The sequence below is a fragment of the Gossypium raimondii genome, chromosome 1 (genome assembly GCF_025698545.1).
Source record: "Gossypium raimondii isolate GPD5lz chromosome 1, ASM2569854v1, whole genome shotgun sequence".
Lineage (NCBI taxonomy): Eukaryota > Viridiplantae > Streptophyta > Magnoliopsida > Malvales > Malvaceae > Gossypium > Gossypium raimondii.
Window position 1 is genome coordinate 50,327,638 of NC_068565.1, and position 24,150 is coordinate 50,351,787.

The window sequence follows — 24,150 nt, forward strand, 5'->3', positions numbered from 1 at the left end:
AAACTTACGAAAAAAGTATCAATATTGTGCATAATATTAATTATGTAATATTTGCACACGGGGATTCGAATCAGTAACCAAAACTTAAAAGCAACATACTTGCAAGCATGGTACCACTTCGCTAGCCCAAGTGTTTACTATGATGCCCTCCATGAATTTTCAGTTGTTGGGGGTACTGTCAACTGAATGTTTCGAAAATTTCTTTTGAATGAGTCAAATCTTCTCAACAAAGTTCATTCAAACATAAAAAAAAATTTAGATTACTAGTTAATATAAGTTACGGTCATATAATGTAACTTTAGGTAATTAAAGCATTATGTTGTAGACATGAGAATTTGGGTTCGATCCCAAACAACGGCTCTCCCAATTTGGATTTGAATCTTCAAAGTATCAATGTGTAGCAATCAAAATTTTCTATTAGCTTAACGTCAGCTTGGGTGTTAAATGATAGCTTGGATCTCACCTGAAATACATTTAAAATAGGTGGGTCAAAATTTGAACATATGTATATCTACTACATGGATAACTTGGATATGGCTTGTTAAAAAAAATAGACTATGTCACTAAAATTTTAAAAGGCTATTTTTTATATTCCTAAATATATTCTTAAATATATGGAAATATAAATAATATATTCCTAAAAGATAAATTCCCATAATAATATCCTAATAATGTTAGACCTAAGTTTAAATTTTGATCAACTTTTTTTAAATATTTTCCATTTCATATCCAAGTTAACATCTAATACCCAAGCTGACACGTAAGTTGATGAAAAGAGCTAAATTATATTTTGAGGACTCAATTAGAATGTTTTGAAGTTAGAGACTAATTTAGAATTTAAAACATAGTATAAGGGTGTCTGATGAAATTACCATAGAAAATACAAGGGTAAACTACACCCAAGATCACTAAATTTTTAATAAGTTTATGTTTTGGTTACTCAACTACACCCAGTGACTTAAATAAAAACTTTCGAATAGTTTGGTGATCATTTTGTAACTTTTTGAAGTTAAATGACCAAAATGTAAACATACTAATAATTTAATGTCCTTGAATATAATTTATCCAAAATACAAAATAAATTAACTCGAAGAATGGGCCTAAGTCCAACAATGAAAACCCATATACCTGTCCACTCTAAAAATCTAAAACCCTAATTTCAAAAACAAAACTGTAAGAAAAAACCCTAGCGTCTCCCATAACCAGCAATTTGCGTCCGCCTTTGATCTTCTGTAAGTTGCGAGCTCTTCCCTCTTATTTATTTGCAATTTTATTTCTAATCCAATATTTTTAACAATAAAGGTTTCATCTTTTTTTATTTTTTCAGGTAACCATGATGAAAATTAAGACCCCAAAGAAAGGAAGAGTCAAAAGGGAATTAGATAAACGAGCCCCAAAGCTCGTAAGTCACTACGAATTTCTTTAAAATTTTGATTTTTAATGAAGATTTAAGCTGTGAAAAAAAATGGGTTTAATTGAAATTGTGTTCGGCAGGTGGAAACAGGAAAGAAAACACTGATACTTCAAGGAACAAAGACTAGTGGCATATTGAATAGTGTTTTGAGTGAAATTTACCATTTAAAAAAAGGTGGAGCTGTGAGGTTTACAAGGAAGAATGATAATATAAGGCCATTTGAAAGTGGGGGTGAAACTTCTTTAGAATTCTTTTCTCTCAAAACTGATTGCAGTATCTTTGTTGTAAGTAATCGAATCAAAACCCTAAAGCCCTTCTTTTTTTCCCATTGATTTCGACTATGTTTGTTGTTTTAGTTTTGGGTTAAAATATGTCATTGGTCCTTGTACTTTTCAGATTCCAGAATTTATGTCTAACTCTTAACATTGTTAGGATTATTTTGTTAAATTTAGGTTCATTACAAGGTTATTGTTTTAGTTACATTGCTATCAATTGAGCATAAGGACTAAATTTCAAATTTGAGAAGAGTACAGGGACCTATCACAACCTTAATTTAGCATTATTATGGACTTATGTTATGTAGCGTTTGGTTCTTAGTAAAGAAGGTATATGAATGATGAATATATTTTTACAGCTGTCCTTGATTTTGTTGGTTTTACTGTTTTAGCATAGCGCTGAGTTCAATCAATGCTTAATCAGTTATAAAAACCTGTTTAGCTTTGTGGATTTTCTTGTAACCGTAAGGCAGTAGTTTTCTTGATCATCGTTTTGATTATGTGCTCGTGTTGACAGTATGGTTCACATTCGAAGAAGCGACCTAACAATCTAGTTATAGGGCGAATGTACGATCACCATGTATACGATCTCGTAGAGGTTGGGGTTGAGAATTTTAAATCCATTGAATCATTCACTTATGACAAGAAGATAGCACCTCGGGTTGGATCTAAGCCTTTCATTGCTTTCATCGGAGAAGGATTCGAGAATGTAGATGAGCTGAAACATTTGAAGGAAGTTTTGCTTGATCTTTTACGAGGAGAGGTTCGTATTTAGCTTTTTAGCACTTTGAGTTTTCTATTTTAAAAGGATTTTGATGAAGATATCTGTAATTAATTCAGGTTGTGGAGAATATAAACCTTGCTGGATTGGACCGTGCTTACGTATGTACAGCAATTTCTTCGAATAAGGTATACCTTACGCATTGTGCCCTTCGCTTAAAAAAGTCCGGCACTGTAGTTCCGAGGATGGAACTCGTTGAAGTAGGCCCTTCCATGGATTTGGTGGTTCGACGTCACCGTCTACCAAACGAAGGCTTGAGGAAAGAAGCGATGAAAACTGCTAAAGATCAACCTAAGAAGAAGGTACGATGAATATGCACATCAACTCTTTAACACTTTGTAACGAACTTCGGGTTTCAGTTAACAAACCAAAATTTTTCACTTCGTAGGTTAAAAACGTTAGCTCAGATGCAATACAAGGAACTATTGGCAAGATCTACATTCCTGACCAGAAGGTAAGGCGACTTTGATTTTTGTGTATATTTTTTGAACTGGAGTAATGCCTGTTATTTGAACAATACTTGCTTCTTATAGGTCGGAGAAATGGCTTTACCGAACAAAGCTAAAGGTGTGAAGAGAGAGCGCCGAGAAGCTAAGAATAAAGACGCAAACGAACATGCCTCGAAAAAACAGAAGGAAGAATCTGAGTAAAGCCGTTTTGCATGCATGTGTGCTAAGGCGTTCAACTATATAATCTAGTAATTTTTGCTTTACGGTTTTTATGTTGGATTGTTGCTTTTATTTTAACCTTAAATTTTATTGAAAAAAGAAAGGCAAAAAAGAATTCTGTAACAAACTGTTGGAATGTTTTTGCCATCCAATTTTGGAATAGAGGAGAAGCAGTGAAAAGTGCTCAAGTTAAAAAACAATGTCGTCTGTACTGTCAACCAGCCGGGGGAGGAGGAGTTCGAGTAGAAGTATGAAACCGGTTGATCTGAAAATTAGTGATGTGATCAGTTTGATCATCGATTAAAAAATATTGGTTGAGAACCCTTTTTGTTCCAATTCAGGGCATGTTATAAAACACATTCAAAATTTGATTAGACTATTATCAGCTTAATCTTTGAATATCAACTATGTTAGAACAAATTCAAAGAGCAATGTACGTCAACTATTATTTTTAAAAAAAAATTAAAATGCAAATTAATATTTCGACTTTTTATTTCTTTTTAGGGTAAATTACAGAAATAGTTACTTTTGTTTCTCTTAGATTATGCTTTAGTCACACTTACATTATCGTTTTGTGATGAACTGTAACGGCAGTCTTATGTGACAGTTCAAATGAGTTTTAAATACAAATTTGGATGTCCAATTACTGGATGAAAATAATTTTTTAATTAAATAAATTTAATTTAGACTGCCACGTAAGACCGTAGTCACACTTCGTAACAAAACGATAAAATAAGTGATCAAAACGTAACATTTTAAATATAAGTGACTAAAATATAATTTGAGACAAACAAAAGTGACTTTTTTTTGTAGATTACCCTTCTTTTTAATTACATATATTTGAGATATATTGGAACATTAGTAAGAGAATATGACCTTCTTGGAAAAACTTTATTAAAAATTTGAACTTATTGATATCCAACACAATCAAGTCCTAGTAAAATAGTCAAAAAACTAACCAAGATGCAAGCTACATTCATGATTACAAGTTAAACACAAGCAAGTTGAATAGATTTTTCCAGCATTTTGTGACTAATACAGATATGGAAATATTCTCCACGGTACAAGCCTACAATATTCTGCCCATATATCTTTGTACTTCTCTGCACACCGTGCTTCGTCGCGTCTTTCCCTCCATACCAATAGAATAAACAGATAAATCGGGTAGAAGTACGGAATTGGGGAACTGTAAAAACAACAGGGGAAGTGGTTTTATGAAATAAGCAGATAAGGGGTAGGACCATGTCGGTGTTATCAAGCATATAATTCAGAAAGTTACCTTAATCCACAAGGTAAACTGAAAGATAAAGCCAGCAACAAATCCCCGAGGTAATTTGAGTGCCTTGCAATTCCCCTATAAATAAATACTGCAATCAGATAAGAAGCATCAAGAGCATCGGAAAAATCACTCGAGAAAGCTTTTGCCAGATTGGTACATCACAATCTTACTGAAAAAAACATGGTTATATTTGTGAAGCTTATACCCTAAGTAACATATACTTATCTGAGGTGCCGAATATGTGTCCAAGAAAGAGTCGCAGCACTGTATGTTATATAACACATTCAAGGATGATTCGAAACATGTACGGTTTTTTTAAAATTGATTTGATAAACTCCAACATTCCCTCTGACTATCTGAGATCAGTCTAAAGACTACGATTGTGTAAAAATCATTTAAGGCTTATTTGTCAAAATAACTGCACCAGACAAATCAAAACTAATAGCTGCATTAACGTAAATGACCAGAGGGAATAATGGTGAGATGGAAATCTTACCAATAACCGGAAGCAAGCAGCTTTCCGCCGATAACCTTTGGAGGTTTACCCCATATAAGCGCTTTTGGGTTCTGTTTGAATATATGCTTTTGCTTATTGGCTCCTCTAAATACAAGATACCTGCAAATTCACACAGAGTGGTTAAGACCCGGTAAAAAGTCACGCAAATCAGGAAAATATATCCTACATGCTGGCAGAAAGTTACCCGATCAGAAAAACAAAACAATTTGCTATTGCAGCGGCTGTTGTCAGCTCCACTTTGTTATTCAAAAGCCACCAACCCTATAGCAAAGGTGAAGATGAGATATTAAACAAAAGTCAAAATCGATATTGTTTCTTGATACAAAGTGCTAAGTGCATCTCAAGTTTCATTGAGAACATATTTCTCACTAAAAGTACTGATTTCTTTTGTATAAATCATTCCAATATCTATTTGACGGTTGAATCCATTATAAAGAGGAGCAACAGCTTTAAATAGGTGCAGCAATACGGTGATTCCATGATCTATAAAATGTAAGTTAGATGCCTTCCAAAAGTTAACGGAATACCATAAAGCATGGAAAACATTCATCAATGGATTCAAATCGCAAGCAGTCACATAATGATGCCATCACCCAGAGCATACGAACTATATGCCTAAAGACATAATGATGCCATCACTTAGAGCATCTTTCAAGCAATGCAAACAATGGAACCATTCTATGATTTCACAAGATTATGGAACTCATAAAGAACGATGTGGTGCAACTAGGGCTGTAATCGAGCTGAGTCGAACTCGAACAGTGACAAGCTCGAACTCAGGCTTGATTCAAAACTCACTGCTCGAAACTCAGCTCAAGCTCAATTCAATATTACTATCTAAGGTCAAGCTCAGCTCGAAATAAAATCGAACTATTCGACCTCAGCTCAATTAAGCTCGTGTAGATGACTTATATACTCAAACTCAAGTTGGAGTTCGAGCTCGTTCCATATACAATTTTTTTTGGCTAAAGCAGAAATTTGATATCAAAATATTAAAATATGTTTATAAATAAAAAGCTCAATTAGGTTTACAAGCTGCTCAAGTCGAGTGTTAAGATACTCAAATTCTGTTTGGTCAATAGATCAAGCTGCTCAAGCTCAGCTGAAGAATGACCAAATCAAATTTCACGCTTTCTTGAGTTGAACTGAATAGTTCGCGAGTACAGGTGTCTCATTTACATCCCTATGTGCAATTTGCAGATAAAGATTTCTATCCAAGTTACATGCCTGGATGCTAAATGTGAAGGGAATCCACACTAGATCTCCAAACACCAACATGAAGCCTAACCTCTCGGCAATTATGTCCCAACTGTAAAACAAAAGCAAATACTAGTGAATCATGTGAGTTTCTCATATAGAAATGACCAAATAAAAACATTACATAACATGGGTCAAGGAACAGGAGACAAGAATGCTCAAGGAGAGAAGTAACTATATAGAAAACCATATTTCAGCCAAGGATTCATGATTCGCTTTCTAAATTGAACATCAAGCACAAGGCAAGAAAGCATTTACAAACTAAAGCTTGATTTTGAGAACAATTTGTTAATATTCAATATGGTTTTACTTATGTAGCTCAACTTATCTCAGTTATTCAACGGTATTATTTAGAATACTGTGGATGAATTACATTAGACGACATGCTTTAGTTACATGAATACCTTGTCCAATGCAAGTCTTTCTAGTTGGTAAATATTAGAAACTAATGTTAATAACTACTTCCAGCAAAGCTCAACAATATAAAGAGCAATGTCATCATTAGATACTGGAGCTTGGTACCGAAAGACGACTATTAGGAATTAATCCTCATGACTTCTCCTAATCTAGCTAGACCTCGCAACTCCAGACACAATATGGTTATACATCACGAACATTGGATAAAAAAGAAAGAAGATAAAACACAAAATGACAAAGAAACAACATGAACATGGCATGGATAGACAAACATGGCAAAATCTATGTAACACGAATTATTAACTTATCAAACTTTATAATATATAATACCTTGAACATGATTATTACATATGAAAATACACAAACATGATACAAATACACGACTGCAAGATCTAAATCTGGCTGACTAATATGAAGAACAATGACCTTACTGAGAGACATAGTCAATTATTAGCTAGCCATCTCTGACATTTAATTGGGCTAATGAGTGGCATGATAGAGTTAGAAGTTATTCTATGATAATTGTAGCATAAACGCAATGGACCAATGGAACTTACGTGGAGGTCATGTACTCCTCATGCACAAAATAGTCCAGGATGTAGAACTGGAACAAAGATGCATGAAACAAAAGCTACTTAGCTTTGGTATAAAACATGTAAGATATTTCTCAGCGACTTCATTAGAACAATCAGATTACCGCACAGAATAACTGGTAAAGGATCATTGATTGGCTTAAAGAGCCATCTTGAACACTTTTTGCAAGAACTGATAGATTGATGATTAGCCATCCCATCATTCCAGCTCTAACAAAGAAGAACCTACATAGATGATTCCATCATCAGTAAAAGGAATATGTTCATCATAGCATAGGCAGACAGATATCATAAGGAGACCAAACAACCAAGACTATATAATATCAAATAATCAGTAAAAGTGAATCACATACTTGAGATCAATACCCATAAACTGAGGATTAAGCTGTATTCCGTACCACCTATAAGATCATACAATGGCACAAATGTCAATAACCCCGATAGCTATTTTCTTGTTACTTTAGAAGGTAGCACAGAAAAACAAAGTAGAAAAATCGACTTGAAACAGAGAAAAGAACAGAAAAACTGAAACTATCATTTTCAAAGTCACATAATCATTAATTACTATATAAAGGGAGATAAAGATAACTGATGAGAATTGATAAGGTATCATTGTATCCATAGTAATTTAATGATGGTAACTAAGTAGAAAATGAAGGTGATAAATGTCAATTATCCTATCAAGTACCAAAATAAGATGGGTTTAAACAATCCCACGATTACAAGAAGACTAACACTTGATTTTTCATAGGAGATAAAGAACACATATGAAGGAATTTCTGGGGGATGACAAATTTAGCATTCCTCTATATCCTAACTGTTCCTTTTAAAACAATATAGTTAAATAACACAAAATAGAAATATTCCTTTCATGCAGGTCATAGAAGCTGCTAAAAGGATGAGCATCAAAACATTGAAGTAACTTGCTAACAAGAGTACCAGTCATGTATCAGGTTCCCTGTGATGTGAGGCTTTAATGAAGAACCTTTACTGCATGACCTGCAGCCAGCAGCATAGAGTACTACCATTGTCTGAAAAAGGGAGATGGCAAATGGAAAGACAAATTAGAGAAAAAGAAAATTAAATAAATAGCAACTCCACACCAAAGAAAGAAAAAGATATAAAAAGAAGACTAAAGTGTAAACAATAGCCTATAGTTACACCACGGAGGCTGCTATACATCCTGTGCAACAAATCTGCCAAAGTCATGAGCTGACCTATTCACATGTGCAGACAATTTGTGCATTTTTTATATTGTCACTCCAATAATTTTAAAAAGAAGTTCCAAGACTTAAAAACATTTGATACAGCATAAACCAAGTTATATTTGAATATATATGCATGCTCCCAACGTTCTACCAATACAAATTAGACTTTAAGGAGTTTCGGTACTTCATGCAAATAAAGGATTACTGTATGCCTAAAACAACCTATCAGAAAATTGACAGCAACTTACAAGAAAACTGAATATGAAAGTTGTCGATAACAGCTCAAGTCCTCTGTTGGATATTACCTGCAAATATTTGCATAAAACAGCCACTGAAAAGTTTTGCATTGAAAGATACAAAATCTCAAATCCCTTGTTTCCAGGGTTTAAAAGCAATATGTCCAGGCTAGCAATTCAACAACATATAACCAGAAAACGATACAATATGACCACATACATATAAGATAAATCCCTTGCCATTCAGTTGCAAAGCATGCCCTCTGAATCAATCTAAATATTCAAAATGGTGAATCAAATATGGAAAAATATCGGGGAAATGAATAACAAAAAGCCAGTATCTTCAATATTTGAGCTGATGTGAATTAAATTCTGGCCTCAATTGGTAAATGAATTGCATTATACAGAAACCAAACCAAAATTCACAGAAAAGTAAAAAGTCAAAAAAGCATACTTAAAGCACCTTTTTTGCATACTGATATTAACAATATACACAAATAGAAGCTTAACAAAATGTGATTCAATTCAACCAAAGACAAATACATTGAAAATCAGATTCCATTAGTAGCAAACTAGTAATACATACAGTTGGTGATACAAAATTCATCTTAGACCCAATCCCAAGGAGCCCAACTAACAAAAGGAGTGCTCGCAATCCTGTTCAAAATTTGGGGGAAAAAAAATCAATTAAACAAATCATATTGCATAAAGAATTAGCTGTTACAAAGATTATCAACATAGAAAGAGACCATTGCAGCGGTAATAGAGACGAGACCCGTCTTGTAATGTGACTCCAGGAACAAGTTTTCCAGGTAATATAGATCCAGCAATAGCTAAGTAAGCAAAGAATATCAACAATACAGCAACCTACAAGAAAAGAGTTTTTATATATAATTTTCAAAAGAAAAAGCTAAAATGTACTGAAACAATGAGGAATAGTTGATTACAGAGTTCCAAGAGGGAATTAAAGCCTGTAGAAGAAAACCCAGATCCATTTCTCTGTTGATGATGAAGTTTGAATCTGGATTTGAAGAAATTTTGAGCTCTGCTTACTCCGCTAGCTACACTGGCGTAGACTGCCCTTCCACTACTAAAATTTCACTTTGCTGTAACTTTTTGGGTTTATTTCACATTTGGCCGCTAAACTATATCTCAATTTCGAGTTTAAACTTGAAGTTTGGGTTAAACTCTCTAATTAGTCACTAAACTTTTCTCGTGTTTTTATTTTGATCATCAAACTGTGAAAATTTTTAATTTGATCAATAATCTATCCAAAATCTTTATTTTAGTCGTTGAGCTATTAAGTTTGAAATGACTTAATGAGATCCTTTTATAAGCTACATAAATGGTCACACAATTATGAGAGCATTTCTGCCTTGATCACCCAATTATAATTTTTTTTTCAATTTAATCACCAAAATTTTAAAATTAGATTTTTTAGTCACCATGTCATTAAGCTGATAGCCTAACATTGACCTGGCTTTTTTTATTGGTCTAATAATAAATTTAGCCCATTAATACCTATACATTCTATCAATTTAGCATTACACCTAAGGTCACTAAACTATTAGTAAGTTTATGTTTTGATCACTCAAGTTCAAAAAGTTACAAAATGGTCATTGAATTATTTAAAAGTTTTCATTTAAGATGTTGAGCTATTCGAAAGTACTTATTTAAGTTACTGACGAGCTCTAAGTAATAATTTGACGATCAGTGAACATACTTTAAATTCAAATCGATCTGACAGTTAATGACTTAAATTAAAACCTTTAAATAGTTTAGTGACTGCTGTAAAATATTTCAAAATTAAAAGATCAAAACATAAATTTACTAATAGTTTAGTATCTATTAAAAAATCGTAACAAAATTATAGATAGGTGCACTTTTACGGAAAAATTGCTACAATCACCCTAAAGAAAAGGCCAGACAGTAGAATCTTTTTACGGTGCTATACGCAACACCAGATCACAGCCAATCCCCCGATTCTCTCTATTTCTCTCCATTGCTAAGTCTTTAATCCAACTTTATTTTGGGAAATTTCTTCTCAAAAAAGAAACTCGGAAAAACCCTAACTTTGCTTCTCTCACGCTCTCCATGGAGTTTTGGGGTAACCTTTTCTTCTCCTTTCGCTTTGGTTGTCCTTTTTTTTTTCTTTTGAGTTACTAAATCGGCTGAAATTAATGATTGGTTGTGTTTCTTCATTCTATTATTTTGATCTCTGATTTGTTAATATATTGTGTTCATATATTGATTTCCATCAAGATTTTTCTTTTTCTTTTTATTTTTTGCAGATTATTTATTACACTCTTTAGCGTTGAAAATCTTATTAATATATGAGTTAAGCGACATTTGTTCTGTTATTAAGATTGATGTAAAATTTCAGATTAACATCATAAAATGCATTACATTTCGTATTTAAGTTGATTTTTGCCTTTTGAACTGTTTTCTTGGGTTTCATTTCATGAATATTTAAAGAAAATCACTTCTTTTTTCCGTTCGTTGTTTTATATTTTGTCATTGTGCTTTTTTTCCCCTTCCGTCGTCCCCGTGTATGGCTATCATCTAGAGTTGGTAAAACCCTAGAATGGTTGAAGGGGGAACAAATGATTGAAATAGGGTTTTTAAATTATTATTTCTTAAGATTTGTATTAAGAATTTGTATCTGTCTTTCTCCTTTGATTTGCTTGTTTATGACTTTGTTTCATGCTCATGCTATGATATGGAGACTATTTTGAGGTTGTAATTGATATGGTAGTACCATTAGGGAACCGTTTAGAATATGTTCTCTTTGCTACTATTGTCGGTATAGTGCATTTGTATTTCATGATATTATCTTTTTGAAGTGTTCCATTCTTTACAGTGACTGCATGTTGTTGTTTTTTTAATGTTACATATTGTAATATTTTTATGGTTTTTTTCCAATCACTGTATTCTTCCATTTTTGGGTCTGTAATGTAATGAATTATGACCTTTCCAAATTTGGCTATATATATGTAGGTGCTGAAGTTAAAAGTGGACAGAACTTTGAGGTTGCACTAGAGGATGATGGCAGTAGGATCTTGCATCTTTCACAGGTAATTCTTAAGGAACTTTGATTTCCATATTTTTCTGTTGATATTATTTATATCTTGTTATAAAATTTCCCATTATATAACTCTCAGGTTGCCCTTGGTGAGGGGACTGATGATAACAAGAAAGAAAAAGGAAAGGAAACCATTTGTCTCTATCTCAAATTCAAAAATGAGAAGTTTGTGGTTGGAACACTTTCCCAAGAGAAATGCCCCCAGATAGCATTGGATTTGGTATTGCATGACAAATTTGAGCTGTCCCATACAGGGAAGAATGGCAGTGTATATGTCACTGGCTATTATGTTGATACATCTCAAGGTAGTGGTAAGTTATTATGCTAGTATTTTGTATTTGTTGATGTTTGTTAATATAGTATAAATCGGTAATTTATGGTTCATTTTTTATTTACAGATACTGAGTCTGAAGAGGATCTCCCTGAACCTACAATGAATCTTGTAAAGTCAGAGCCTGCAGCATCTGATCCTACTACGACAAAGCAGGTTAAGATTGTTGAACCTAAAAAAGACGACGATAGTAGTGATGAGGATGAAGAGTCCAGTGAGGAGCAGGTTAGATGTCTAGCTATTAGTAATTTAGTATCATATGCAGCTGATAGGCTCTTCCTGATTTTATGGGTTAATCATAAATCTGAATAGTTGAAAGAGGGGGTAGTGAACGATTACCAATATCTGCTACATCAGGAGGATAAGTACTTGTAAACACTATCCTTGGAATTGACCTAGCAAATCTTTGAACTTTTTTTTTTTTTTCACAGCTTTTTGCCTTACTGCTATTTCTTTATTTCACCTGATGATTTTCTGAAACGAATCTTTTCTGTCTCTAGCTTGGTGTTGATATGAGTGTTTGTTTGGATATTGCTGTTTTCATTGTTGCTTCGTAACCCAATCTATGAAATACCATGTCTAATTAGTGTTGATTCTGACTATCATTTTAGGAACCTCGCATGCTGGTTAATGGTGAGAATGATAGTGATGATGCTGACAGTGATGAGGATGATAGTGAAGAAGACAGTTCAGATGAGGATCAAAAGACTCCTGAGAAGGTAAGGATATATACACTCTAGGTTTGTCATTCAGGACTTTGAGGGGCTTCAGCCTAGGTTTTAACTTAGTTTTTATAATCACTGGTGACCGATTTTCCTTAGGCTGGACCAAGCAAGAAGAGACCTGCTGAGTCATCTAAGAAGACCCCTGCTCCCGAAAAGAAGGCAAAGCTGGTCACTCCCCAAAAGACAGGCAGATTTTCCTTCCCATCTTTGCCTTTTAGAGATTTTGATTGCTATTTTACTAATGAGGGATTATAATGCCCATTTCGTCAATTGTGAAATGTGTTCCTTACTTCCGATTTCTCCATTCTAGTTCATTCTGGTGCAGATAGCAAGAAAGCGGGTGGACATACTGCAACCCCTCACCCTTCCAAAAAGGCTGGGAAAACATCAGCTGCTGCTGCTGCTGCACAGGTGAAGCAGACTCCAAAGTCCGGTGGTTCATTCCCTTGCAAGTCCTGCGGCAGGTCAGTTCCTCTTTTCCATCCAGTATTTAAACCAATTACTAGTCATTACATTTGGAATAATGTTAACATATGTCTTGAAAACTTTCCAGATCATTTGGCTCTGAAAATGCTTTACAATCTCATTCCAAAGCAAAGCATGGTACTCAAGCGTAAAAAGTGAACCGGTTTAGGGTCGTTGTTTGAATTTTGTTTGTTTCTAGAATGGACAAGTGGACGTGACTAGTTGAATGTAGTTAATGTAGTAGTACATAATTGCCTTATGTTTGAAGATGGTCCTTTTGAATGAAATCGCAAATTAACAGGTTTATAAGATGTATGAAATTGCCAGCTAGAACTGAATTCATTACAGTTCAGTCTTGATTGTTTGGTTCTTTTACAACTTTGAATCGAAAGTATGAATAGTTTATAAGAAATCGAAACCAAGTTGATACGCGGCTGCTCGCGACCTCCGATCGGATTCAGAGTGTTGTGCTGCGTTTATGTCTAATTATTACAGCTCCATTCCGATATCACTGACTGTAGATGAACATTTCATGGGTCTCATAGAAGGCTTTATGGGAAGAAACGAAAATGAAAAAATAGAAGATGTATTTATTCATTTCATTTGTGGACTTGGCTTGAAAGGAGAAAAACTATATTTTTGTCCAAAGAATATAAGAATGAAGTTTTGGAAAACGTTTTCAGAACTGGTGGTTAATGATTTTTGGTTTGTTTAATTTAAATCAAATAAATTATTTATAAAAATTTATAATTATTTAAAGGAATTATAATTTTTTAAATAAAATTAATTCAATCAATTTATACTAACTTGCAGGTATTAAAATTTTTTACCTTCAATCCATTATTGATATTAAGGCTTGTTTTCTGTTCAAATATGGTGAACTAGTTTTTCTTTTCTGTTAGTTTTGTTCAGCTATTCGAAATTTTGTTATCAGTTTTGTATTCAAATTTTCAAATATCGAAAATGACTAAATTAGTATAGATTAAGATAATGATGGTTAAATTCAATTATTTTTAAAATTTTATATAGTAATTATATTACATACTACTCGCAATTATTTTGATTAACAAATTTAAAGGTTACGACTTAAATCAGAATTGAAATTTTAAAATTCAAACAAATATAAAAATTAAAAGCAATCGAATGGAATAATAAAGACAAAAATTCATCACTTATGAATAATATAACACTAAAAACAAAACATAGCATAACAATTTTTATTGCTTCTATTTAAATTAAAATTTTAATTTCAACTTGTAATATATATATATATATATATATATTTACTCAATTAAAATATATGCAAGCCACTAGATTTGGATCTAAAGTCGCTGATGAAGTACTAATTTCAGTAATATTTTGACTTTTAGCACACGTATAGCAACTGTAGGTTTGCCTGAGTGTTTGAGGGTGGAGACTTAATATCTTCTGCCCTCAAGCGCGCGTCGGTTCGAACCCCACAGCCCGCAATTTTTGGGGTTTTTTTTTTCTCAACTTTTGAATAAAATTTGTTATTAATCTTCTATTTTTTGATAGTTGTCGATTTAATCCTCATACTAAATGTGGCTAACTTGAAAGGTCCAAAATAAAAATTGATCAAATTAGATTACATAAACTAATTCCATAATTTTTACAAAGTATGAGAACTAATAGTAGAGTTTAACCTTAATTTTTTATTTTTAATAATGTGTTCAATGTATCTATATAGATTTTGACATATATGTTGATGTTGGATGAAGTTTAGTATTGTTTTGCCTGCATGTGATACTGATGCAATTAATGCATTCTGTTAGGTAAATTCCATCCATTGTTATTAAATTTTAACTAAAATTACATTTTAGTCACCCAATTTATAAAAATTATGTAATAGTTATTAACATTATTGGATTGTTATATTTTATGATAACAATAATTTAAAGAATTTATAAGTGTAAAATATCTTAATTAAAAAAAACTTAAAATTCATAATTTTTACCTCAAATTATAGATTTTTTTTTTTGATATTATAACTAAATAAAAAGTTCAAGAAAAAATCATAAAATTCAAAAGAGAAGAATTATTGTTATTATTGTTTTTAATTTTTAAAATTTAGTTACGGTTTGTTATGTTTTCTTTTGCTTGAAATATGCAAGTGCTGCATGGGAAGCAAGTTATTGAATTACAGAAGAAATTTGTCATCTGTTTTCTCCTCTCTTTCTTCCTTTTCTCCCTTTTCTTTTCTCCAAATTCTCTGCTGGATTTCAGTTCTTATCAAATTAATAATAAAAAAGGGAGGAAAAAGGAGAAACTTTATTTTGGGAAATTTCTTCTCAAAAAAAAAAAAAACTCGGAAAAACCCTAACTTTACTTCTCTCACGCTCTCCATGGAGTTTTGGGGTAATCTTTTTTTTCTCCTTTCGCTTTGGTTCTCCTTTTTCTTTGTTCTTTTTTCTTTTGAGATCGGCTGAAATTAATGATTGGTTGTGTTTCTTCATTCTATTATTTTGATCTCTGATTTGTTAATATCTTGTGTTCATATATTGATTTCCGTCAAGATTTCTCTTTTGTGCAGATTATTTATTACACTCTTTAGCGTTGAAAATCTTATTAATATACGAGTTAAGCTACATTTGTTCTGTTATTAAGATTTATGTAAAATTTCAGATTAACATCATAAAATTCACTACATTTCGTATTTCATGAATATTTTGTCATTGTTGTTTTATATGTTTTCTTGGGTTTAATTTCATGAATATTTAAAGAAAATCACTTTTTTTTCCATTCGTTGTTTTATATTTTGTCATTGTGCTTTTTTTTCCCTTCCGTCGTCCCCTTGTATCGCTATCATCTAGAGTTGGTAAAACCCTAGAATTGTTGAAGGGGGAACAAATGATTCAAACAGGGTTTTTTCTTGTTTTTAAATTATTATTTCTTAAGATTTGTATTAAGAATTTGTATCTGTCTTTCTCCTTTGATTTGCTTGTTTATGACTTTGTTTCATGCTCATGCTAAGATATGGAGACTATTTTGAGGTTATAAGTGATATGGTAGTACCATTAAGGAACCGTTTAGAATATGTTCTCTTTGCTACTATTGTCGGTATAGAGCATTTGTATTTCATGATGTTATCTTTTTGAAGTGTTCCATTCTTTACAGTGATTGCATGTTGTTGTTTTTTTTGATGTTACATATTGTAATTTTTTTTATGGTTTTTTTCCAATCACTGTGTCCTTCCATTTTTGGGTCTGTAATGTAATGAATTATGACCTTTCCAAATTTGGCTATATATATGTAGGTGCTGAAGTTAAAAGTGGACAGAACTTTGAGATTGAACTAGAGGATGATGGCAGTAGGATCTTGCATCTTTCACAGGTAATTCTTAAGGAACTTTGATTTCCATATCTTTCTGTTGATATTATTTATATCTTGTTATAAAATTTCCCATTATATAACTCTCAGGTTGCCCTTGGTGAGGGGACTGGTGATAACAAGAAAGTAAAAGCAAAGGAAACCATTTGTCTCTATCTCAAATTCAAAAATGAGAAGTTTTTGGTTGGAACACTTTCCCAAGAGAAATGCCCCCAGATAGCATTGGATTTGGTATTGCATGACAAATTTGAGTTGTCCCATACACGGAAGAATGGCAGCGTATATGTCACTGGCTATTATGTTGGTACATCTCAAGGTAGTGGTAAGTTATTATGCTAGTATTTTGTATTTGTTGATGTTTGTTAATATAGTATAAATCCGTAAATTATGGTTCATTTTTTATTTACAGATACTGAGTCTGAAGAGGATCTCCTTGAACCTACAATGAATCTTGTACAGTCAGTGCCTGCAGCATCTGATCCTACTACGACAGAGCAGGTTACGATTGTTAGTAGTGATAAGGATGAAGAGTCCAGTGAGGAGCAGGTTAGATGTCTAGCTATTAGTAATTTAGTATCATATGCAGCTGGTAGGCTCTTCCTGATTTTATGGGTTAATCATAAATCTGAATAGTTGAAAGAGGGGGTAGTGAACGATTATCAATATCTGCTACATCAGGATAAGTACTTGTAAACACCATCCTTGGAATTGACCTAGCAAATCTTTGAACGCTGTCCCTTGTTTTTTTTTTTTTTCTCACAGCTTTTTGCCTTACTGCTATTTCTTTATTTCACCTGATGATTTTCTGAAACGAATCTTTTCTGTCTCTAGCTTGGTGTTGATAGGAGTGTTTGTTTGGATATTGCTGTTTTCATTGTTGCTTTGTAACCCAATCTATGAAATACCATGTCTAGTTAGTGTTGATTCTGACTATCATTTTAGGAACCTCGCTTGCTGGTTAATGGTGAGAATGATAGTGATGATGCTGACAGTGATGAGGATGATAGTGATGATGCTGACTGTGACTATCATCCTGATATTGATGATGCTGACGGTAATGAGGATGATGGTGAAGAAGACAGTTCAGATGAGGATAAAAAGACTCCTGAGAAGGTAATGATATATACAAAGCAGGTTACGATTGTTAGTAGTGATGAGGATGAAGAGTCCAGTGAGGAGCAGGTTAGATGTCTAGCTATTAGTAATTTAGTATCATATGCAGCTGATAGGCTCTTCCTGATTTTATGGGTTAATCATAAATCTGAATAGTTGAAAGAGGGGTAGTGAACAATTACCAATATCTGCTACATCAGGATAAGTACTTGTAAACACTATCCTTGGAATTGACCTAGCAAATCTTTGAACGCTGTCCCTTGTTTTTTTTTTTTTCAGCTTTTTGCCTTACTGCTATTTCTTTATTCCACCCGATGATTTTCTGAAACGAATCTTTTCTGTCTCTAGATTGGTGTTGATAGGAGTGTTTGGTTGGATATTGTTGTTTTCGTTGTTGTTTTGTAACCCAATCTATGAAATACCATGTCTAATTAGTGTTAATTCTGACTATCATTTTAGGAACCTCGCATGCTGGTTAATGGTGAGAATGATAGTGATGATGCTGACAGTGATGAGGATGATGGTGAAGAAGACAGTTCAGATGAGGATCAAAAGACTCCTGAGAAGGTAAGGATATATACATTCTAGGTTTGTCATTCAGGACCTTGAGGGGCTTCAGCCTAGGTTTTAACTTAGTTTTTATAATCACTGGTGACCGATTTTCCTTAGGCTGGACCAAGCAGGAAGAGACCTGCTAAGTCATCTAAGAAGACCCCTGCTGCTCCCAAAAAGAAGGCAAAGCTGGTCACTCCCCAAAAGACTGGCAGATTTTCCCTCCCATCTTTGCCCTTGTAGAGATTTGATTGCAATTTTACTAATGAGGGATTATAATGCCCATTTCGTCAATTGCGAAATGTGTTCCTTACTTCCAATTTCGCCATTCTAGTTCATTCTGGTGGAGATAGCAAGAAAGCGGGTGGACATACTGCAACCCCTCACCCTTCCAAAAAGGCTGGGAAAACATCAGCTGTTGCTGCACAGGTGACGCAGACTCCAACGTCCAGTGGTTTCATTCCCTTGCAAGTCCTGCAGCAGGTCAGTTCCTATTTTCTATCCAGTATTTAAACCAATTACTAGTAATTACATTTGGAATAATATTAACATATGTCTTAAAAACTTTCCAGATCTTTTGGCTCTGAAAATGCTTTACAATCTCATTCCAAAGCAAAGCATGGCACTCAAGAGTAAAAGGTGAACCGGTTTAGGTTTGCCTGAGTGTTTAAGGGGGAAGACTTAAGATCTTCCCCACTAAAGTGCGCGTGGGTTCGAACCCCACAGCCTGAAATTTTTGGGGTTTTTTTTTTCTCAACTTTTGAATAAAATTTGTTATTAATCTTCTATTTTTTGATAGTTGTCGATTTAATCCTCATACTAAATGTGGCTAACTTGAAAGGTACAAAATGAAAAATTGATCAAATTAGATTACATAAACTAATTCCATAATTTTTACAAAGTATGAGAACTAATAGTAGAGTTTAACCTTAATTTTTTTATTTTTAATAATGTGTTCAATGTATCTATATAGATTTTGACATATATGTTGATGTTGGATGAAGTTTAGTATTGTTTTGCCTGCATGTGATACTGATGCAATTAATGCATTCTGTTAGGGTAAATTCCATCCATTGTTATTAAATTTTAACTAAAATTACATTTTAGTCACCCAATTTATAAAAATTATGTAATAGTTATTAACATAAAACAAACATAAAATGACAAAGAAACAACATGAACATGGCATGGATAGACAAACATGGCAAAATCTATGTAACACGAATTATTAACTTATCAAACTTTATAATATATAATACCTTGAACATGATTATTACATATGAAAATACACAAACATGATACAAATACAAGACTGCAAGGTCTAAATTTGGCCCACGAGAGCTGTCCCGATTCAAAGAGCTAATAGAGAAGTCTGTCAAATTAAAGCCTGGTTGGCCCGATAATGAAGAGATGACAACTAAGGTTGATATAATAACTAATCTTAGAAGATAGAGTGAATCATATCTTGTAAAGATTAGATTTAATTTGATATGATATATCTTGTAAATCTCTAAAATAAAGGGATATGATTAATCTCGTCTGTCGTTATAAAATGTATCTTAACCGTCAATTTTGGGAGTAGAAACTCGGAAAAACTCTAACTTTGCTTCTCTCACGCTCACCATGGAGTTTTGGGGTGATTTTTTTTCTACTTTCGCTTTGGTTCTCCATTTTTTTTTTCTTTTGAGTTACTAAATCGGCTGAAATTAATGATTGGTTGTGTTTCTTCATTCTATTATTTTGATCTCTGATTTGTTAATATCTTGTGTTCATATATTGATTTCCATCAAGATTTTTCTTTTTTGCAGATTATTTATTACACTCTTTAGCGTTGAAAATCTTATTAATATACGAGTTAAGCGACATTTGTTCTGTTATTAAGATTGATGTAAAGTTTCAGATTAACATCATAAAATGCATTACATTTCGTATTTAAGTTGATTTTTGCCTTTTGAACTGTTTTCTTGGGTTTCATTTCATGAATATTTAAAGAAAATCACTTTTTTTCCATTCGTTGTTTTATATTTTGTCATTGTGCTTTTTTTCCCCTTCCGTCGTCCCCGTGTATCGCTATCATCTAGAGTTGGTAAAACCCTAGAATGGTTGAAGGGGGAACAAATGATTGAAATAGGGTTTTTAAATTATTATTTCTTAAGATTTGTATTAAGAATTTGTATCTGTCTTTCTCCTTTGATTTGCTTGTTTATGCTTTGTTTCATGCTCATGCTAAGATATGGAGACTATTTTGAGGTTGTAATTGATATGGTAGTACCATTAGGGAACCGTTTAGAATATGTTCTCTTTGCAACTATTGTCGGTATAGTGCATTTGTATTTCATGATGTTATCTTTTTGAAGTGTTCCATTCTTTACAGTGACTGCATGTTGTTGTTTTTTTAATGTTACATATTGTAATTTTTTTATGGTTTTTTTCCAATCACTGTATCCTTCCATTTTTGGGTCTGTAATGTAATGAATTATGACCTTTCCAATCGCTGTATCCTTCCATTTCTGGGTCTGTAATGTAATGAATTATGACCTTTCCAAATTTGGCTATATATATGTAGGTGCTGAAGTTAAAAGTGGACAGAACTTTGAGGTTGAACTAGAGGATGATGGCAGTAGGATCTTGCATCTTTCACTGGTAATTCTTAAGGAACTTTGATTTCCATATCTTTCTGTTGATATTATTTATATCTTGTTATAAAATTTCCCATTATATAACTCTCAGGTTGCCCTTGGTGAGGGGACTGGTGATAACAAGAAAGTAAAAGCAAAGGAAACCATTTGTCTCTATCTCAAATTCAAAAATGAGAAGTTTTTGGTTGGAACACTTTCCCAAGAGAAATGCCCCCAGATAGCATTGGATTTGGTATTGCATGACAAATTTGAGTTGTCCCATACACGGAAGAATGGCAGCGTATATGTCACTGGCTATTATGTTGGTACATCTCAAGGTAGTGGTAAGTTATTATGCTAGTATTTTGTATTTGTTGATGTTTGTTAATATAGTATAAATCCGTAAATTATGGTTCATTTTTTATTTACAGATACTGAGTCTGAAGAGGATCTCCTTGAACCTACAATGAATCTTGTACAGTCAGTGCCTGCAGCATCTGATCCTACTACGACAGAGCAGGTTACGATTGTTAGTAGTGATAAGGATGAAGAGTCCAGTGAGGAGCAGGTTAGATCTCTAGCTATTAGTAATTTAGTATCATATGCAGCTGGTAGGCTCTTCCTGATTTTATGGGTTAATCATAAATCTGAATAGTTGAAAGAGGGGGTAGTGAACGATTATCAATATCTGCTACATCAGGATAAGTACTTGTAAACACCATCCTTGGAATTGACCTAGCAAATCTTTGAACGCTGTCCCTTGTTTTTTTTTTTTTCTCACAGCTTTTTGCCTTACTGCTATTTCTTTATTTCACCTGATGATTTTCTGAAACGAATCTTTTCTGTCTCTAGCTTGGTGTTGATAGGAGTGTTTGTTTGGATATTGCTGTTTTCATTGTTGCTTTGTAACCCAATCTATGAAATACCATGTCTAGTTAGTGTTGATTCTGATTATCATTTTAGGAACCTCGCATGCTGGTTAATGGTGAGAATGATAGTGATGATGCTGACAGTGATGAGGATGATAGTGATGATGCTGACTGTGACTATCATCCTGATATTGATGATGCTGACGGTAATGAGGATGATGGTGAAGAAGACAGTTCAGATGAGGATAAAAAGACTCCTGAGAAGGTAATGATATATACAAAGCAGGTTACGATTGTTAGTAGTGATGAGGATGAAGAGTCCAGTGAGGAGCAGGTTAGATGTCTAGCTATTAGTAATTTAGTATCATATGCAGCTGATAGGCTCTTCCTGATTTTATGGGTTAATCATAAATCTGAATAGTTGAAAGAGGGGTAGTGAACAATTACCAATATCTGCTACATCAGGATAAGTACTTGTAAACACTATCCTTGGAATTGACCTAGCAAATCTTTGAACGCTGTCCCTTGTTTTTTTTTTTTTCAGCTTTTTGCCTTACTGCTATTTCTTTTTTTCACCCGACGATTTTCTGAAACGAATCTTTTCTGTCTCTAGATTGGTGTTGATAGGAGTGTTTGGTTGGATATTGTTGTTTTCGTTGTTGTTTTGTAACCCAATCTATGAAATACCATGTCTAATTAGTGTTAATTCTGACTATCATTTTAGGAACCTCGCATGCTGGTTAATGGTGAGAATGATAGTGATGATGCTGACAGTGATGAGGATGATGGTGAAGAAGACAGTTCAGATGAGGATCAAAAGACTCCTGAGAAGGTAAGGATATATACATTCTAGGTTTGTCATTCAGGACTTTGAGGGGTTTCAGCCTAGGTTTTAACTTAGTTTTTATAATCACTGGTGACCGATTTTCCTTAGGCTGGACCAAGCAGGAAGAGACCTGCTATGTCATCTATGAAGACCCCTGCTGCTCCCAAAAAGAAGGCAAAGCTGGTCACTCCCCAAAAGACTGGCAGATTTTCCCTCCCATCTTTGCCCTTGTAGAGATTTTGATTGCTATTTTACTAATGAGGGATTATAATGCCCATTTCGTCAATTGTGAAATGTGTTCCTTACTTCCAATTTCTCCATTCTAGTTCATTCTGGTGCAGATAGCAAGAAAGCGGGTGGACATACTGCAACCCCTCACCCTTGCAAAAAGGCTGGGAAAACATCAGCTGCTGCTGCACAGGTGACGCAGACTCCCACGTCCGGTGGTTTCATTCCCTTGCAAGTCCTGCAGCAGGTCAGTTCCTATTTTCTATCCAGTATTTAAACCAATTACTAGTAATTACATTTGGAAAAATATTAACATATGTCATGAAAACTTTCCAGATCATTTGGCTCTGAAAATGCTTTACAATCTCATTCCAAAGCAAAGCATGGCACTCAAGCGTAAAAAGTGAACCGGTTTAGGGTCGTAGTTTGGATTTTGTTTGTAAATATTAATTGGTATCTGAATTTGAACCAAATGGGTAATTTTTTTAGATACTTGGTTGATGCTGTTAACTTTTGTGCTGAGAGCCAATAAAATATCAACACGTGTCTTAAAAAATTAAAAAAAACAATATTTTTATATAATTTGTAGAATTTTAAAAATAATAATATAAAAATATGTTTTCTTTTTTATTTCACTTGCATGATGAATTTGGAGACGTAGATGAAGTCGGGTGTTATGTCTAAATTCAATCTGAATGTTCATTTTTAATAATTTTATATTTTATTATAATTTCAAAATAATAATATAAAAAGACTTCGATTTTTTCACAATTCATTTTCAACATAATTTTTTTGTAATTTTATATTTTTAAAAGAATAAATAATATAAAAAGCTTCAAGATATTTTTTAAAATGAATGACAACAAGTATATTATTACTGACAAGATCTCACATTAATGTCTTAAATGAGATTAGGGCAGCCAAAATAGGATTACCAAAAAGGGTTGAGAGAAATTGCCTCTCAAGATGCGAGGGACTTGGTTTGTTTAAATTTTAAGGTTTTATTTGTTCCTTGTTTCGCTGTTCTCTAGTATTTGTGTGTTTCCTTACCATTCAATCGTATAGCTTGAATTTGAAAATTAGAAAACCAATTCAAATCTCTAAAACCCCGAAAATTGATAATAAAACAAAGAACCAACAAACGGAAAAAAGAAATTTTGATTTTCTTTTTTAATTATATTTCAGTTCATTTTAATGTTTTTTTTTTTTAATCTTATTTGAGTTCTCTTGAACTTTAAATCAAAATAATTAAACAATCCCATACCGATAGATTATTTGAGTTCTCTTGAACTTACGTGGAGGTCATCTACTCCTCATGCACAAAATAGTCCAGGATGTAGAACTGGAG

General features: G+C 33.2%; 3 protein-coding genes across 48 annotated transcripts in view; 2 read left to right on the forward strand and 1 right to left on the reverse strand.

Annotated features, from left to right (window-relative positions):
* Positions 1 to 73: 73 nt before the first annotated feature.
* LOC105786364 (ribosome production factor 2 homolog) lies at positions 74 to 3,338 on the forward strand. Its single transcript, XM_012612751.2, has 7 exons — positions 74 to 1,232; positions 1,328 to 1,402; positions 1,495 to 1,698; positions 2,207 to 2,452; positions 2,530 to 2,772; positions 2,859 to 2,924; positions 3,004 to 3,338. Exons 2-7 carry the CDS (start codon positions 1,334 to 1,336, stop codon positions 3,118 to 3,120), a joined length of 945 nt encoding a protein of 314 aa, XP_012468205.1. The 5' UTR covers positions 74 to 1,232; positions 1,328 to 1,333; the 3' UTR covers positions 3,121 to 3,338.
* Positions 3,339 to 4,000: 662 nt separating this feature from the next.
* The window catches only part of LOC105786363 (delta(14)-sterol reductase), a 38,166-nt gene continuing 18,016 nt past the window's right edge, over positions 4,001 to 24,150 (reverse strand). The window contains exons 1-13 of one of the 4 annotated variants that reach the window (XM_012612748.2): positions 9,593 to 9,760; positions 9,395 to 9,512; positions 9,232 to 9,302; positions 8,658 to 8,714; positions 8,141 to 8,232; positions 7,555 to 7,602; positions 7,306 to 7,426; positions 7,166 to 7,212; positions 6,162 to 6,243; positions 5,119 to 5,195; positions 4,914 to 5,033; positions 4,418 to 4,492; positions 4,001 to 4,324 (exon numbers count right to left, since the gene is read on the reverse strand). In XM_012612748.2, the coding sequence (XP_012468202.1) occupies positions 4,171 to 4,324; positions 4,418 to 4,492; positions 4,914 to 5,033; positions 5,119 to 5,195; positions 6,162 to 6,243; positions 7,166 to 7,212; positions 7,306 to 7,426; positions 7,555 to 7,602; positions 8,141 to 8,232; positions 8,658 to 8,714; positions 9,232 to 9,302; positions 9,395 to 9,512; positions 9,593 to 9,640 (1,110 nt within the window). In that variant the 5' untranslated portion in view covers positions 9,641 to 9,760 and the 3' untranslated portion in view covers positions 4,001 to 4,170. Of the gene's footprint in view, positions 4,325 to 4,417; positions 4,493 to 4,913; positions 5,034 to 5,118; positions 5,196 to 6,161; positions 6,244 to 7,165; positions 7,213 to 7,305; positions 7,427 to 7,554; positions 7,603 to 8,140; positions 8,233 to 8,657; positions 8,715 to 9,231; positions 9,303 to 9,394; positions 9,513 to 9,592; positions 9,761 to 24,150 lie in introns of those variants that run through there. The other 3 variants (XM_052620386.1, XM_052620387.1, XM_052620388.1) reach the window with 3 other exon arrangements.
* LOC105786366 (histone deacetylase HDT1-like) lies at positions 10,543 to 23,153 on the forward strand. 43 transcript variants are annotated; one of them, XR_008188176.1, is made up of 11 exons: positions 15,338 to 15,624; positions 16,523 to 16,599; positions 16,687 to 16,918; positions 17,006 to 17,142; positions 17,539 to 17,778; positions 18,169 to 18,276; positions 21,843 to 22,082; positions 22,473 to 22,580; positions 22,683 to 22,804; positions 22,901 to 23,049; positions 23,139 to 23,153. XR_008188176.1 is itself a non-coding variant. In XM_052620349.1 (10 exons), the coding sequence occupies exons 1-10, from the start codon at positions 10,740 to 10,742 to the stop codon at positions 22,917 to 22,919; spliced, it is 1,296 nt and encodes a 431-aa protein (XP_052476309.1). In that variant the 5' UTR covers positions 10,543 to 10,739; the 3' UTR covers positions 22,920 to 23,049. The 43 variants fall into 43 exon arrangements, 42 of the variants coding, with proteins under 42 accessions (XP_052476309.1, XP_052476310.1, XP_052476311.1 ...); XM_052620349.1 differs by lacking the exons at positions 15,338 to 15,624; positions 16,523 to 16,599; positions 23,139 to 23,153 and adding exons at positions 10,543 to 10,752; positions 11,643 to 11,719; XM_052620350.1 differs by lacking the exons at positions 15,338 to 15,624; positions 23,139 to 23,153 and adding an exon at positions 10,543 to 10,752.

What these genes read in the sequence shown, in the direction of transcription:
- LOC105786366 (XM_052620314.1), top strand. Translation starts at nt 15,387, where the DNA reads ATGGGAAGCAAGTTATTGAATTACAGAAGAAATTTGTCATCTGTTTTC. An exon ending in AAGAGTCCAGTGAGGAGCAG is followed by an intron (nt 17,143 to 17,538) that starts GTTAGATGTCTA and finishes CTATCATTTTAG; the next exon opens with GAACCTCGCTTGCTGGTTAA. An exon ending in ATCAAAAGACTCCTGAGAAG is followed by an intron (nt 18,277 to 21,842) that starts GTAAGGATATAT and finishes TTATCATTTTAG; the next exon opens with GAACCTCGCATGCTGGTTAA.
- LOC105786364 (XM_012612751.2), top strand. Translation starts at nt 1,334, where the DNA reads ATGATGAAAATTAAGACCCCAAAGAAAGGAAGAGTCAAAAGGGAATTA. An exon ending in CTGATTGCAGTATCTTTGTT is followed by an intron (nt 1,699 to 2,206) that starts GTAAGTAATCGA and finishes TCGTGTTGACAG; the next exon opens with TATGGTTCACATTCGAAGAA. An exon ending in TTGATCTTTTACGAGGAGAG is followed by an intron (nt 2,453 to 2,529) that starts GTTCGTATTTAG and finishes TAATTAATTCAG; the next exon opens with GTTGTGGAGAATATAAACCT.